Source organism: Rana temporaria, chromosome 3 (assembly GCF_905171775.1).
Source record: "Rana temporaria chromosome 3, aRanTem1.1, whole genome shotgun sequence".
Classification (NCBI taxonomy): domain Eukaryota; kingdom Metazoa; phylum Chordata; class Amphibia; order Anura; family Ranidae; genus Rana; species Rana temporaria.
The window spans coordinates 330,819,507-330,836,241 of record NC_053491.1 but is presented as its reverse complement, the minus strand read 5'-3'; the positions used below and the strand labels follow the sequence as shown (position 1 = coordinate 330,836,241).

The following is a 16,735-nucleotide window of genomic DNA, read 5'->3' as shown; positions in this document are numbered from 1 at the left end:
TTTGCAAGGGATGGGTATATGTTGTTGGTGTTTATATATAGAAGGGGTTTGTTTTTGTGGGGGGTTGTTTATCTCCCCTCAGGAGTCAAATTTCTATAGGTAAAATGGGGAAGAAAACCGATGGTTAAAAGTTATATAAATGGTGGTACAACTTTAAGAAATAATGGATCAGAGAAGGCATATGGAGAAGGATTGAGGGTGGGGGAGGGGGTTTTCTCCTTCCTTTTATTACATGTATATTTCTTTTGGAAGAAGGGTGAAGGAAATTACGGGATTGTTGGGACAAAAGTTTGTAACAGGATATGGGAATAAGGGTCTCACATATTTGTAGAACTTAAATGTTGGTATAATTATATAAAAGGTGGTGTATGAAATATATGAATTTGAAGGTGTACACCACCCCCTTTCCCTTTTTTTTTATATACATATAGTTGAGATAATAATTATATAAATAATGGTAGAAGTGTATGAAATAATATGCGAGAAAATGGTATATGGACACTTGAGGCACTACCTACCCTTTTTTGGTTTTTATTTTTGTGGAGAAGGTTGATATTAATTATTAACACACTGATATAATTGTTTAAAATGGTATATGGAAATGGTTTTTGGGTGTTCCCTATTTAGGGAAGTTAAATATAAATGTTGGTATAATGAGTGAAGTCTGCATAGGGGTGAAGAGCACAATTTGTATTTATCAGAGAAAAAGGGAAGGGCAAGGAGAGAGAGAAAAAAGAAGGAGAAAATAAATAAACAAAAGGGGGTTGCAGGGACCACATACAGTTGTGTTCAAAATTATTCAACCCCCCAATGCTATAAAGGGTTTTAGGGAATTTAGTGTACATTTGTAATTGTATTCAGAATGAAATCCTACAAGGACTTCTTAAAGAACCATATGCAACTAAAATGACATCAATTGGTTTTGTAATACAGTAGTAAATGTTTATTTTGTGAATTCTTCATTTACACAATTATTCAACCCCTTAAAGACTACCACTGTGAAGAACAGAGGTTCATTGAAGTGTTTTCAATCAGGTATTGAAAACACCTGTGGATGTCAGGGAGCAGCAATAAAGCCTAATAAGCACCAATCAGGCAGCTTTAAAATGACTGTGATACTCAGCTCCTTCTAGACATTTACTGGTGTGGTTACAAACATGGTGAAGTCAAGAGAATGGTCCGGGAAGACAAGAGAAGAGGTGATTACTCTTCACAGGAAGGGCAATGGCTATAAGAAGATTGCAAAGATGTTAAACATACCAAGAGACACCATAGGAAGCGACATTCGCAAATTCAAGGCAAAGGGCACTGTTGAAACGCTACCAAATCATGTGGACAAACCACAGAAGTTTTGGGATTGTGTTCTGTGGAATGATGAAACAAAATTAGAAGTGTTTGGGCCCATGGATCAACGCTATGTTTGGAGGAGGAAGAACAAGGCCTATGATGAAAAGAACACCTTGCCTACTGTGAAGCATGGCGGGGGGTCAATCATGCTTTGGGGCTGTTTTGCTTCTGCAGGTACAGGGAAGCTTCAGCGTGTGCAAGGTATCATGAATTCTCTTCAGTACCAGGAGATAGTGGATAACAATGTGATGCAGTCCGTCACAAACCTGAGGCTTGGGAGACGTTGGACCTTTCAACAGGACAATGATCCCAAGCATACCCCCAAGTCCACTAGAGCATGGTTGCAGATTAAAGGCTGGAACATTTTGGAGTGGCCATCGCAGTCACCAGACTTAAATCCGATTGAGAACCTCTGGTGGGACTTAAAGAAAGCAGTTGCAGTGCGCAAGCCTAAGAATGTGACTGAACTGGAGGCTTTTGCCCATGACGAATGGGCGAAGATACCCGTAGATCGCTGCAAGACACTTGTGTCAAGCTATGCTTCAAGTTTAAAAGCTGTTCTAACTGTAAAAGAATGTTGTACTAAGATTGAATGTCAACTGGGGGTTGAATAAAACTGATAATGATGTGAGCACAGAAAAGACATTTGTGGTTATTTCATTATAAATGTTATGTTATATTTGTCTGACCTACACGTGCCTCTTTGATTTAATTGTAAGCAGGATGACTGAATTATCAAAATCAATGTCAAACTGGGCAAAAGAATCTATTTCAGTGGGGGTTGAATAATCTTGAATACAACTGTATATTGTATGTGAGGTATCTATATGTGGAGGTGGTTGGGTATCGGGGAAAGGGAGGGGAACTATAGTAGAGAGGAAAAGTCATGGTTACCCAATGCACGTGGTAAAAGGGGGGAGGGGTAAAAGGGGAATGCCCGGGGGGAGGGACAGAGTAATGGGGGGGGTAAATGGGTGTTTTACCCGGTAGGCCAGGTCTGATATACGGGACAAATGACGAAAATCTGCAAGATTGCAGAAAGGTGGAGAGGTCGGCGAGGGGGAGTATACCCCCTGCGGACAACTCTTCCGATTAGGGGGTAACCCAAAGGAGAGTACTGGCTTAGGGGAAGGGAGGGCTGGGGATGAGGACATTTTTCCGGCCTTATTTCTTTTGGGGAATTTTTTATTTTTTTTGCTTCTTTTTCTCTCTCTCTGCCTCCCTATCTCCTCTCTCTCACATGGGCAGGGGAAAATAATATACAAAAACTAGCAATGGCAGGTCCAATAAAGGTAATAACATATAATGTTAGAGGTTTAAATTCACCCCAGAAGAGAGGCCGTCTTTGGCAAGAGTTCCGCCATTATGCAATAGATGTGGCCTTTTTACAAGAAACATATTTCTTGAAAGGGGCCACACCAAATATGCCCTTACACATATTTAATCAGTGGTTTCATGCTCTGTCCCCGATCGTAAGGGCAAGAGGAGTGACAATAACATTTAGAAAGACATGCCCAGTTATTGTAACATCCTCACAAATAGATCCCGAAGGCCGTTACCTTTTCTTAAAGGCGAAATTGAACGGCTATTGCTATACGTTTGCCTCAGTGTATGCGCCAAACACAGGAACGGTAAAAAAAATCCTGATAAAAACTCTGAAATTATTGCAGAAGTATAGAGAAGGATTTTTGATTTTGGGGGGAGATTTTAATTTAGCAATAAACCCAAGTATAGACACATCAACGGGCAAAACACCCATATCATTTAAGGCCCTAAAACATATAAAACAGCTCTTACGGTCTTCCCACTTGGTAGATGGATGGCGAGTAATGCACGAGGGGATAAAGGACTATAGCTACTACTCCAAAATACACAATATATACTCTCGTCTAGATATTTTCTTTGTGGACCTGTTCTACTTAGAAAAGATCAGATCATGAACGATAGAACCAATAACGATTTCAGACCATGCACCTATCATTATGACCTTACACCCAGTCTCAATAGGCCACCTGGAACGAACATGGCGGTTAAATGAGACATTGTTAGATGATAGTCGCATTGTGGAGGATTTAACTATTAAAATTAAAACATATTTTGAAATGAACGTGTCTGGGGAAACCTCTGAACAAGCTATTTGGGTGGCCCATAAATCGGTGATTAGGGGGGGAATTGATAGCTTTGGGGTCAAGGAAAAAAAAAGAAAAACAAAAAGAAGTAACAGATCTGCTGGAAGAAATAAATAAGATGGAGATAAAACATAAATCTTCTCTAGATCCAGCAGATGCTAAGAGGTTGGAAATCGCGCGAAGTAAGTTGATACAGTGTCTAGATTATAGAAACAGAAATAAATATAGATATTATGTGCATCGGTTCTATGAACAGGGAAACAAATGCGGTCGCCTTTTAGTTAGGCAGCTTAAAAAACAACAAGACTTCAGACATGTTCATAATTTAACAATACAAAATAAAAAAACAGTAGAAACCCAGGCTATTGCGGCAGAATTCCACAAATTTTAGGAGACTTTATATAATATTCAACGCGAATCGGCAAGTGTCACGAATGAATATCGATTGGGGGAGATCCGGGACTATATTGCGGATTTATCGTTACCTTCGCTGCCGCCTGAAGCAACGGAGGTAAATAGGCCGATTACAGTTGAAGAAGTGAATGGAGTAATAGCAAATTTGGCAATAGGGAAAAGCCCAGGGCCAGATGGCTTTACGAATCTATATTATAAGAAATTTGTTTCAAACCTGGGTGCCCAAATATGTGACTACTTCAACTCGATTAACATTTTGAATCCACTTCCTCCAGAAGCCTTATTGGCACACATTACAGTCCTTCCAAAACCAGGAAAAGATCCCCAACACTGCGCCAATTATAGACCAATTTCTTTGTTAAATTCCGACACTAAACTATTATCAAAAATGTTGGCACTTCCGGGGAGAGAATTAAGGATATTGAAAACAAAATTCAGATTTAAATGGTCTGACACTGCCCTTACATACCTGGGAACCTCCATCCCGGCGGACCTAACACAAGTTTTTAAACTTAACTTCTTGCCTTTGGTGTCCAAAACGCGGGCCCTCCTGGATGGATGGCAGAGGGGGTTCCATTCGTGGCTTGGGAGATCTAGCATCATTAAAATGAGTATACTACCTAAATTTTTGTACCTCTTCCAGACCCTTCCGATTGCAATACCCAGATCTTTCTTCAAGCAGGTTCAGTCTATTATTAATAGGTTCATATGGGCAAACAAACGCCCAAGAATCAAGGCTCGTATAATGTCATTGACTAAACGGGACGGAGGAATAGCGGCCCCAGATATCTATAGATTTTATCAAGCGACATTACTGTGTCGACTGATTGATTGGAGCCGACATGCTGGAGAAAAGCTATGGCCAGGGTTAGAGCAGGATCAGTGTGGTAGTATTTTACGGCGGGCGGCATGGTGCTACCGGGGACTCCCAATAGAGATGAAGAGGCACCCGTTGATAGGCCCCACCTTGCGGGTGGCACATAAGCTATTTGTGAGGGGGGTACTGTCAACGGAAGACTCGCCGCTTTTCCCAATTTTGGGAAATCCGCAGTTTGAACCAGGAGCGATGAATGGCCCCTTTAGTAAATTGATGGAACAAGGGCGGTTCCAAGCATCGCACTTTCTGAGGGAGGGTGCATGGATTACCAGGCAGGAGATGGAGAGGGAGGATCTGCCTTACCAACTAGGCTATTGGAGATCCTTACAACTGCACCATTTTTTAGATACATTAAAACCACCAGCCAGATATTGCCGAAGACTGACAATGTTCGAGAGATTTTGTAGTGGGGGAGGGGTCTTACGGCACTCCCTTTCAAGAATTAGTGAATTGCTCAATATTCCAACAGATGGCTCTCAGATGCCCTTCTTTAATAAGTGGGAACAGGAACTGGGAAGACCCTTTACAGAAGATCAAAAGACTAAGATAATAGGGAATATTTTTGAAACATCCATGTGTATAAAGACACAAGAGATGAATTATAAAATTTTATCTCGGTGGTATCGTACCCCCGAGATATTGAATAAATGTTTCCCAGATACGACAGACAGATGCTGGAGATGTGGGAAGAAGGGAGGAACTTTAATGCATATTTTTTGGGACTGCCCTAAGATCCTAACCTACTGGAGAAAGGTCCGGGAAATAACGCAAAGATTTAGTAGGGAACAACTACCAGTCGAGTGGTCCTTTTTTATACTTCAGGATGTGGGGATACCAGTGAGCCGCTACAGGAAATCAGTGGTATGCCACCTCTTAAACGCGGCCCGGGCCTGTATCCCAGGGTTGTGGAAACAGACAAGGGCCCCATCCATTAGGATGTGGCTTAATAGAGTGGAAGACCTGAACAGAATGGAGGACTTAGTATGGACTTCAAGGCAGAAGAGGAAGGTCTACTTGGAAACGTGGACGGAATGGAACATATTTAGATACTCAGAGGAGGGGAAAGCCCTGATGGATGTGGATTGAAGGGGGGGCGGCCGCAGAGGGGTGCGAAGGGGAGAGACAAGCAGGCATGGTTTTGTTCCTCCTTTTTTTTTTGGGGGGGTTTTGTTTTTGTTTGGTCTAGGGGAGGGGTTATGGATTGGGGGGTATTAGGGAGATTAAGTAAAGCAAAACAGAGAGAGACAGTCTAATAGTTTAATTGCCCCAATTCTGGCGGGACATTGGTATCCCGACAGGAAGGGGACAAAACGGTACTGAGGTAGGGATGGTGCTACTAGAGTAGAGAGCTGACCTCGGAGGACCGATAGCTGGGAGGGAAATTAGGATAAGACAAGAATATCTAAAATGTAGCATGTTTTCTTTTGCCTCGTTTACATATGGAGAATGATATGATGGGGAAATGTTCTTGAATTTTTTCTTTGGATTGTATGTTGATATCCCTGTTATATGTGAATTGAGGGGGCCAAAGTAGAGGAATGCCTCTTGGGTTTCTGTGACTTTCTGTTTTTTGCTGTTTAAAATCAAATAAAAGATGATTAAAAGAAAAATGTTGGCACTTAGACTACAGGATCATTTAGTGAAGCTAGTTCACCCTGATCAAACGGGCTTTATGAAGGGCCGTGAGGCCAGAGACAACACCATAAGGGCATCGAATGTCCTCCACTGGATGCAACATGGCCCAGACAGAGCCCCTAGAATAATATTATCTATGGATGCCGAAAAGGCTTTTGACAGGGTTAACTGGGCATTTATGACAGAGGTCCTGAGGTGGATGAGAGTGGGAGATCGTATGATGGGCTGGGTACTGGCGTTGTATGCGTCCCTGAGAGCAAGAGTAAAGGTGAATGGCACTTTGTCATATTATTTCCAAATATATAATGGTACGAGACAAGGGTGTCCTCTGTCTCCATTGCTATTTGCGATGATATTGGAACCTTTTCTCAGTAAAATAAGGAAAAACAATAGAATCCAGGGAACGTGTATTGGGCCGGATGAACATAAGGTCTCGGCATACGCCGATGACCTGTTGTTCTACCTGTCCGCACCACAGACCTAATTACCCGCTCTGATGGTAGAAGTATCTAAATTTGGAGTTTCATCCAATTTTAAGATTAATTTTGAGAAGTCTATAACAGCCCTCAAAATTTGTACTCGCCTCCTCGCATTTGGCGAGGGAATTTATGTTCAGTGCGAGTATGGACAGGGCTTCCCTTCATGTCACGCCGCTCACACACTCACAGTGCGGCCAGTACAATATCTGTCTCTAACCTGCAGTACACTACAGCTGCCGCACCGTACCGCTCCACATCGCCGCTTGGGACCGCCCCTCTCCACCTCCCACTCATCTTCGTCCCGCACAGGCTAGCAGCAGAGTGGACACCAGGGGTGGATCCGGGGGGGGGGGGGGGGCGCAACGGGACAATTGCCCCATCAGTTCATTTAGAGTAGTGTCACTATAGAGGTGTGGATCGCTGCAGACTCCACACTGGCAGAGTAGCAGCAGAGCGGTGAGTGTTGCTTCACTTCCCTGTCAGGCGGAGTGATCTTCACCCGACAGGAGCTTCCTAGTCCCGGCTGGTGTGATGTCACGATTCAGAGGCTGGGAGCGCGGAATTGAAGACAAGATGCTGCTGATAGAGTCAGGACCTGTAGCCAGCCAGAGCTCCGTGCACTGCAAGTGAGTAATCAAGTAGCTCATTTACATAACAATGCCATATTTAACACCTTTTCTTAGATGGGTGAAGTAGTTAATGCTTTGGGGCGGGGAGGGGGGGGGGTAAATAATTTACAATGCTAATTGTAATATTGCACATGGAGCCTGGAGGGGGTTAATGTACTCACCTATGTATTATTGACCAGTGGCAATTAACCCCTTTGTGCTGCATTAATGACAGTCAGTGGCACTATCAGTGTTAATTAACCCCTTTTTAAACATTGCCACTAATGCAGCACAAAGTGCCAACACTGGGAGTAAGGGGGGATTAAAGGAACAAATGTGCTGGACTGGGGGGGGGGGCTTATGCTTATGCCTCCAATTCCGTCCCCCTCCCCCATTCTATCATACCTATGCTTCCAATTCCGTCCCCCTGCCCCCATTCTATCATGCCTATGCCTCCAGCTCTGTCCCCTCCCCCATTCTATCATGCTTTTGCTTTAAATTCTGCCCCCCTACCCCCATTCTATCATACCTAGGCCTCCAATTCAGTTCCCCTCCCCCCATTCTATCATGCTTATGCCTCCAATTCCGTCCCCCTCCCCCCATTCTATTACACCTATGCCCATAATTCCGTCCCCCTCCCCCCATTCTATTATACCTATGCCCATAATTCCGTCCCCCTCCCCCATTCTATTATACCTATGCCCCCAATTCTGCCCCCTTCCCCCAATCTATCATACCTATGCCTCCAATTATTAGGCATAGGTATGATAGAATGGGGGCAGGGGGGCAGAATTGGAGGCATAGGTATGATAGAATGGGGGCAGGGGGGCAGAATTGGAGGCATAGGTATGATAGAATGGGGCAGAATTGGAGGCATAGGTATGATAGAATGTTTGTTGTTATGTATTTTTGTAACTTAATACTGAATAAAACATTTAACAGTGCTATTTCATGAGATCATTTATAAGGGCGTGTTTAAGGGACGGGGCAAGGTAGGGTTTGGGTGGGGCAACAGGTGGCGAGTAACTCTTAAGGCCTGGCTAGTAGCTCAGGACCTGAAATTTTGAGGCCTGGTCTATACTATTCCCCTGCCATATATCTTCAAGTATGGCTAATGCCGCGTAAACACGATCATTTTTCGGCATGAAAGAAAACGTTGTTTTTCAGCATGTCCAAAAAACAACGTTTTTCCAACTTCATCATTAAAAATGACGTTGCCCAGACACCATCGTTTTTAAAAAATGATGAACAAAGAGCAGTGACGTACAACGGCACTCTAAAGAGGAAGTTCTATTCACTTTGGGCTGCTTTAGCCGAATCCTTGTTAGTAAAAGACGATTCACGCTTTTTTGTCTGTTACAGCGTGATGAATGTGCTTACTCCATTATGAACAGTAGTTTTACCAGAACGAGCGCTCCCATCTCATAACTTGCTTCTGAGCATGCGCGGGTTTAAAACGTCGTTTTAGCCCACACACGATCATTTTTTACTACCCGAAAAACAATTTTTTTTAAAACAACGTTAAAAAATGCAGCATGTTCGAAAAAAAAATTGTCGTTTTTCAGAAACTGAAAAACGATGTGCAGCCCACACACGATCATTTTAAATGACGTTTTTAAAAACAATGTTTTTTAGAAGCCTCTTATATAAGGGGTTTTATTTATTTTTTAAGAAAGGGAGAAAGAAAAGGGAAAGGAAAAAGATTAATTTTTTTCTCTACCCCCCGAACCTTTTTGTTTATTTTTTCTATAGGGGGGGGGGGGAGAAAGTCACAGGGAATAAGTGGGGGTGAGGGGGACAATTTCCTTTGTTTTTGTTTTTTTTGTTTTTCTTCTTTCTTTTCTTTTTGGGAGGGGGTGTATAGAATATAGATAATGAGGTTTACATTATTATAATGTTTTTGATATGTGATATATTGTTAAAAGGAATTGTTGTTGAAAAATTTATAAAAAATTTGATAATAAAAAAAAGAAAAAAGAATGAAGGCACCATTTTTTTATTATTACAAAAATGTCAATCAATCACAACAATAGCCAGGAACGCATAGAAATCCTTTCTTGCCTGATCAATTTTGCTGGGCCCGATTGGAGATTCCCCAAAGAGGTCTAGAAGGTCTGGGAACCATAGAGATGGACTACAGTCCTGGGCCTTTATAGCACCCTGTGGGTAAATACACACATTGCACTTTGGGCCAATGTTAGCAACTAACACAGGATCCAAGCCCCAAAGCAAACATTATACAGTATTGTATGACAATAGCTAGGTCAAGAGCACAAAACCCGGCACTAGGACACAGGGCTTGTACTCATAGACCATTGGTTATATGCAGTCTACCTCTAGGTGATTGATCACTTATTTGGGCTACCCCCAGTTTATGCCTATATTATCCCACCCACTCCATGAGACTCCATTTTTTTGCTGTACTCCTAAGATGATGGAGATCTTCTTTGGAGAAGTTTTTTCTTTGAAATGTGCCTTTTTTTCTTGTAATTCTATCAAGATCTCACTGCTTATTGGTCTGGGCTATCTAGCAGTTTCCTGATTGGTACCCCTTGATGTTATACCTTGGGGACCATACCCATATTTGACTGTGTGGGGCTGAGCTACAGTACCTCACAAAAGTGAGTACACCCCTCACATTTTTGTAAATATTTTATTATATCTTTTCATGTGACAACACTAAAGAAATTACACTTTGCTACAATGTAATAGTAACATATCACTATAAGTTAGCGTGAACATATGATATATGTAGTAACAGGGGTCGACAATACCCGGGCACAAGGTCGCATTGGCGACAAGAAATTGTGACCTGGCGCGCGCTGGTAATTGAGGCCGCGGCTTTGCGACCTATAAGGTCGCCTTCGCGACCTCAATTACCGGCCGCCGCGGGCCCGCCGTGATCGCGTGGCAGGGGAGGTGGGGCGCACGGAGTCACAGGATCTTGTGTCTCTGTGAGCCCCTACCTCCCCCGCCGCGCGATCGTGGCGGGTCCGCGACGGCCGGTAATTGAGGCTGCGGCTTTGCGGCCTTGTGAAGTGCCAAGCTCTTCGGAAGTTTCTGTGAGCTGGCGCAATTCTAATGTGTGTAATTTTTCACTATTTTCACTGACATCTCCTTCCCTCTAATTAGAACCCCCAAACATTATATATATTTTTTATTCTAACACCCTAGAGAATAAAATGGCGATCGTTGCAATACTTTCTGTCACGCCGTATTTGCGCAGCGGTCTTACAAACACACTTTTTTGGGAAAAAAATACACTTTTTTTAATTAAAAAAATAAGACAACAGTAAAGTTATCCCAATTTTTTTTATATTGTGAAAGATAATGTTACGCCGAGTAAATTGATACCCAACATGTCACGCTTCAAAATTGCGTCTGCTCGTGGAATGCCAACAAACTTTTACCCTTTAAAATCTCCATAGGCGACGTTTAAAAAAATCTACAGGTTGCATGTTTTGAGTTACAGAGGAGGTCTAGAGCTAGAATTATTGCTCTCGCTCTAACGATCGCGGAGATACCTCACGTGTGGTTTGAATACCGTTTACATATGCGGGCGCTACTCACGTATGTGTTCGCTTCTGTGCACGAGCTCGTCGGGACGGGGCACATTTTCTGGCTCCTAACTTTTTTAGCTGGCTCCTAGATTCCAAGCAAATTTGTCAAACCCTGCGTAGTAACATCAAAAATGCATGTAGATTAGAGGGCCGGACACATGGATAGGGGGGCGGCACCCCAACACCCTGCATTACGGGCCGCCACTGCTCTGCCGCCTTTAAATTATTCTCTGAAAGTAGAAGGCAAGGTCACTGGAGCAGGACAAAGTGCTAGAGAGGCAAGGTGGAGACAGATAAGCACTTACGAATGAAGGTGGGTTGGACCGATACCACTTTTTTAAGACAGAGTACAAGTACCGATACTTTTTGTTTCTCGCTGATACCGATAACCATTACTTTTTTTTAATGCCGCGTGACAATGGCAATAATATGCAGCACCGCTAGGCACTGATAAGGCGTGGACTGGTATTTTTTTTATTACAATTTTTTTTTTTTTTAACAATTTATATATATTTTTTTTGCAATGCTTTTTTTTAGGGGGAAGGGAGTGGGAGTGGACAGTGTCTGTGTTTTTTTTTTTTTAACCACTTCCCATCCCGCCTATTGACATATAACGTCCCATCCTGGGTGGACATCATATGACGCTAGGGGGCACGCCATATAGCCCGCGATCAGCAGTTACAGAGCCAGGGACGTGGATCTCTGTGTGTAAACAGAGATCCACATCCGGTCAGGGAGAGGAGACCGATGGTGTGTCCCTTGTACATAGGGACACTGATCGGTCACCTCCCCCAGTCAGTCCCCTCCACCTACAGTTAGAATCACTCCCTAGGGCACACATTTAGGGGGTGAAATGCCCAGTATTGAAGTGGTTAATCAGCCCTGTTGTGGGGCTTTGGAGAGATATCAGGGGATCAGAGATAAACAGACCCCTGACATCTCTCCCTTGGGACAGAAAAAAGGACTGGAGGACACTGATTACCCAGTCCCTTTCTCAGCAGCCTCGGCTGCACTGAAGATGAATGAACAGGAGACAGAGGCTTCTCTCCATTCATAAACTGAAGCATCGTAATCACAGTTTATGATGCTCATTTACAAATGGACAGAGTCAGTGTGCATTCAGAAAAGGAAGGTAAATCACAGATTTACCAGCTCCTTCCTCCGCTCTCCATTCTGACAGACCCAGGATGAGGGGGGACCGGAGGAGGACCAGGAAAGAGCGAGGGGTACAGAGGGGGACCCGGAGAGAGAGAGAGAGGAGCACAGCAGGGGACCCAGAGAGAACAACGAGCACATGGGGGAGCTGGAGGGGGACCCGTGGAGCACACAGGGGGACAATTGGGAATGATCAGTGCAGCGGTGAGGGGAGGTACCTGCACCAAATTCCCTGTATAGCTTTCAATAAAGCATCCGACAACTGCGGGAGGGAGAGGAGGAAAAGTCTGTCAGAGAAGCTATACAGGGTGATCGGTGCTTGTACCCCCCCCATTGCCGCACCAATCGCCTGTGAGGCTGAACCCTCCCGCTATGCTGAGGATGCCTGGTCCAATACAACAGGTATCGGATCAAGCCTCGGAGCATTAGCACGAGTACCGAGACTGGTGCAAATGCTTGGTATCGGCACCAAAACCGATACTAGTATCGATATCGGTGCAACCCTACCACTCATAGACTTCAAAGGAGTTCAGTACTAAGGTTTAGGGTTTGTAGATTTACGGCTACATTTGCCAAACCCGAGCAAGTTTACGCATTCTCAGTTATGACCACAACAAACAAAGAAAACATGTACAAAATAACTAGGGAACGTCACACTTGAAAAGAACAAAAAACAGTACAGTTGACTTCTAAATGGCTACACATAAGGCAGGAAAAACTTACCCTGGAATTTTACAGAATGTAGTTTTAGCACCCTGAAGTTGCAGAATCATGTTTTCTTTGGACATGTCATCCAAACACAGAACACTGCAAATATCTGCAAGCCCCTTTCTTTGGACATTAATTTTGAACATATTTACTACTATGACACAGATCAACCCTGCTGTCAACTTGTTCTTGATATCATCCTCCTGCAGTGGCCTCTGGTCTAGGAAAGGTTCACAGACTCTATTGAGACTTTTCAAGATGAGGTCGCATACCTAGATTTAAATAAAAAGTTATTTATATAAAACGATAGATACTGCAAAAAAGGCCAATCAGATTTCATGTTTTATAACAGGAATAAGGGAAGAAACCCGACTGGGTAGCACAATTTTAGACAGTTCCTGATTAACTGGCTGAAATTCACTAAATGGATGGCCTTGTCGAACACCTCCCACCTGTCATCCCTTGACTTGAAAATCAAAAAAGCCAGGCAGAAAAATGTTGGCCAAATAACGGCAGCAGCCAATCATGTGCAGACACTTTTCGGATAATTTGATGGCTGACTTGGCTAGCTGTCAGAATACAATAGCAGCAGCAGGAAATTCTTTCATCTGCACAGTATAGCGTAGATGGAGATAGAGGCAGAGCAGAGCACATGGAAAAAAAGCAGGTGAGTGAGACTGAGACTCCTTTGTGAGTCGCGTTACTGGCTAAGGGGTGTGGACATGGGAGAGGGAGCAGCCAGTAAGTCAGTTTAGTGTGCAGGCACTGCAGTGTGCAGTGTTTAGTGTAGTGCAGTGTGTAGTATGTAATGTGTAGTGTGTATTGTAATGTAGTGTGTATTGTATTGTAATGTGTAATGTAGTGTGTATTGTAATGTGTATTGTAATGTGTAATGTAGTGTGTAGTATGTAATGTGTAGTGTGTATTGTAATGTGTAATTTAGTGTATAATGTAGTGTGTAGTGTAATGTAGTGTGTAGTGTAATGTGTAGTGCAGTTTGTAGTGTTTAGTGTAGTGGGCAGTGTGTAATGTGTAGTGCAGTTTGTAGTGCAGTGTGTAGTGTAATGTGCACGGTGTAGTGTAATGTGTAGTGCAGTTTGTAGTGTAGTGTGTAATGTGTAGTGTTTTGTGTGCAGTGTTTAGTGTAGTGTGCAGTGTGTAATGTGTAGTGTGTAGAATATTGTGTGCAGTGTTAAGTGTAGTGTGCAGAGTTTAGTGCAGTGGCGGTGCGTCGATAAAGGTTGCAGGAGCGCCCCCCTCTCCTGTCACTCTCTAAATCACCATAGAGTGCATGTGCCTGGCCCCTTGTTGGGCGCCGGGCATATGAATTACAGTGGCGGGGGGTGTTTTGGAAGCACCTGATTAGAGCCATAGGCTTCCAAAAGGGTAAACAGGTGGGGGCACACTCACACTGGTAGCATTTGGTGGGCACTGGAAGCGTTTGATGGGCAGTTTGGGCACAGTTGCAGCATTTGATGGGCACAGTTGCTGCAATTGATGGGCACAGTCACAGTATTTGAGGGGCACAGTCGCAGTATTTGATGTCAGTCTCAGTGTTTGATGGCACAGTGGCTGCATTTGATGACACAGTGGCAGCATTAGATGGGCACAGTCACAGCATTTAATGGCACAGTCGCAGCATTTGATGTCAGTCTCAGTATTTGATGGGCACAGTGTCAGCATTTGATGGGCACAGTGTCAGCATTTGATGGGCACAGTGGCAGCATTAGATGGGCACAGTCACAGCGCTTGATGGCACAGTTGCAGCATTTGATGGCACAGAGGCAGCTCTTGATGTCAGTGGCAGCGTTTGATGGGCACAGTGGCAGCGTTTGATGGGCACAGTGGCAGCGTTTGATGGGCACAGTGGCAGCGCTTGATGGGCACAGTGGCAGCGCTTGATGGGCACAGTGGCAGCGCTTGATGGCACTGTCACAGTATTTGATGGCACAGAGGCAGCATTTGATGTCAGTGTCAACGTTTGATGGGCACAGTGTCAGCGTTTGATGGGCACAGTGTCAGCGTTTGTTGGGCACAGTGTCAGCGTTTGTTGGGCACAGTGTCAGCGTTTGTTGGGCACAGTGTCAGCGTTTGTTGGGCACAGTGTCAGCGTTTGATGGGCACAGTGTCAGCGTTTGATGGGCACAGTGTCAGCGTTTGATGGGCACAGTGTCAGCGTTTGATGGGCACAGTGTCAGCGTTTGATGGGCATAGTCGCAGCATTTGATGCACAGTTGTTGCTATTGATGGCATAGTGGCTGCTATTGTTGGCCCAGTGGCAGGATTTAATGGGCACAGTGGCAGCATTTGATGTCACAGTGTCAGATTTTGATGTCACAGTGGCAGTGTTTGATGGGCACAATGTCAGCGTTGATGGGCAGTGTCAGCGTTTGATGGGCAGTGTCAGCGTTTGATGGGCAGTGTCAGCGTTTGATGGGCAGTGTCAGCGTTTGATGGGCACAGTGTCAGCGTTTGATGGGCACAGTGGCTGCTATTGATGGGCACAGTGGCAGTGTTTGATGGGCAAAGTGGCTGCACCACTGGTGTAGTGTGCAGTGTAGTGTTTAGTGTGGTGTGCAGTTTAGTGTGTAGTGCAGTGTAGTGTTTAGTGTGTAGTTTAGTGTAGTGTGCAGTGTAGTGGACAGTGTAGAGTGTAGTGGCTGCAATTGATGGGCACAGTCGCAGAATTTGATGTCAGTCTCAGTATTTGATGGCAGTCTCAGTATTTGATGGCACAGTGGCAGCGCTTGATGGCACAGTCGCAGTATTTGATGGCACAGTGGCAGCGTTTAATGGAAGTCCCAGTATTTGATGGCACAGTGGCAGCGCTTGATGGCACAGTCGCAGCATTTGATGGCACAGACGCAGCATTTGATGTCAGTCTCAGTATTTGAAGGCACAGTGTCAACGTTTGATGGCACAGTGTCAACGTTTGATGGGCACAGTCACAACATTTGATGGGCACAGTCACAGCATTTGATGTCAGTGTCAGCGTTTCATGGGCACAGTCGCAGCATTTGATGCACAGTTGCTGCTATTGATGGGCACAGTGGCAGCATTTGATGGGCACCGTGGCAGCATTTGATGGGCACAGTGGCAGCTACTGATGGGCACAGTGGCAGCTACTGATGGGCACAGTGGCAGCTATTGATGGGCACAGTGGCTGCTACTGATGGGCACAGTGGCTGCTATTGATGGGTGTTTTTCAAAAAAAAATTTAGTTTGTTTGCGTCCCCCCAATTTTTTTTTTTTAGCACCAGACACCACTGGCGTAGTGTGCAGTGTAGTGTTTAGTGTGTAGTTTAGTGTGGTGTGCAGTTTAGTGTGTAGTGAAGTGTAGTGTTTAGTGTAGTGGACAGTGTAGTGGACAGTGTAGTGTAGTATAGTGATGTAGAAATCAGGTAGGTTAGTGTAGTGGTCAGTGTAGGAATCAGGTAGGTCAGTACTATTGTAGGAAGGGAAGGGATTTGGGGAGTGTGAAAAGTCTGCAGGTTAGGGGGCGCAAATTTCTTGCCTTGCCCTGGGCGCTGACAACCCACGCTACGTCACTGCCGCTACCGAAGCGCTTTGCAGACGCTTCTGCAGTGCTGCAAATTGATTTCAAAAGGCAGGTGTGGTTTAGGAGCACCGCCCCCAGTGCAGAAAGCACTGAGGCTTTCACACTGGGGAGGCATGAGAGGCGCTTTTCAGGTGCTATTTGTTAGCGCTAAAACACCTGAAAAGCGCCTCAGTAAGAAAGGGGTCTAAAAGTTAGCAGCTGCAGTATTTGTAGTTTCTGACTTTTAATTTTTCATGGGGGGCTGAACCTCCTCTTTATGGACTA

The 16,735-nt window shown here is 44.4% G+C and overlaps 1 protein-coding gene across 5 annotated transcripts in view; it reads right to left on the bottom strand.

Moving 5' to 3' along the window:
• The window catches only part of RNF213 (ring finger protein 213), a 520,350-nt gene that overhangs the window by 365,153 nt on the left and 138,462 nt on the right, over positions 1-16,735 (bottom strand). For all 5 annotated transcript variants that reach the window (XM_040345008.1, XM_040345007.1, XM_040345006.1 and 2 more), the window contains one exon: positions 12,928-13,184. In XM_040345008.1, the coding sequence (XP_040200942.1) occupies positions 12,928-13,184 (257 nt within the window). The remainder of the gene's footprint in view (positions 1-12,927; positions 13,185-16,735) is intronic.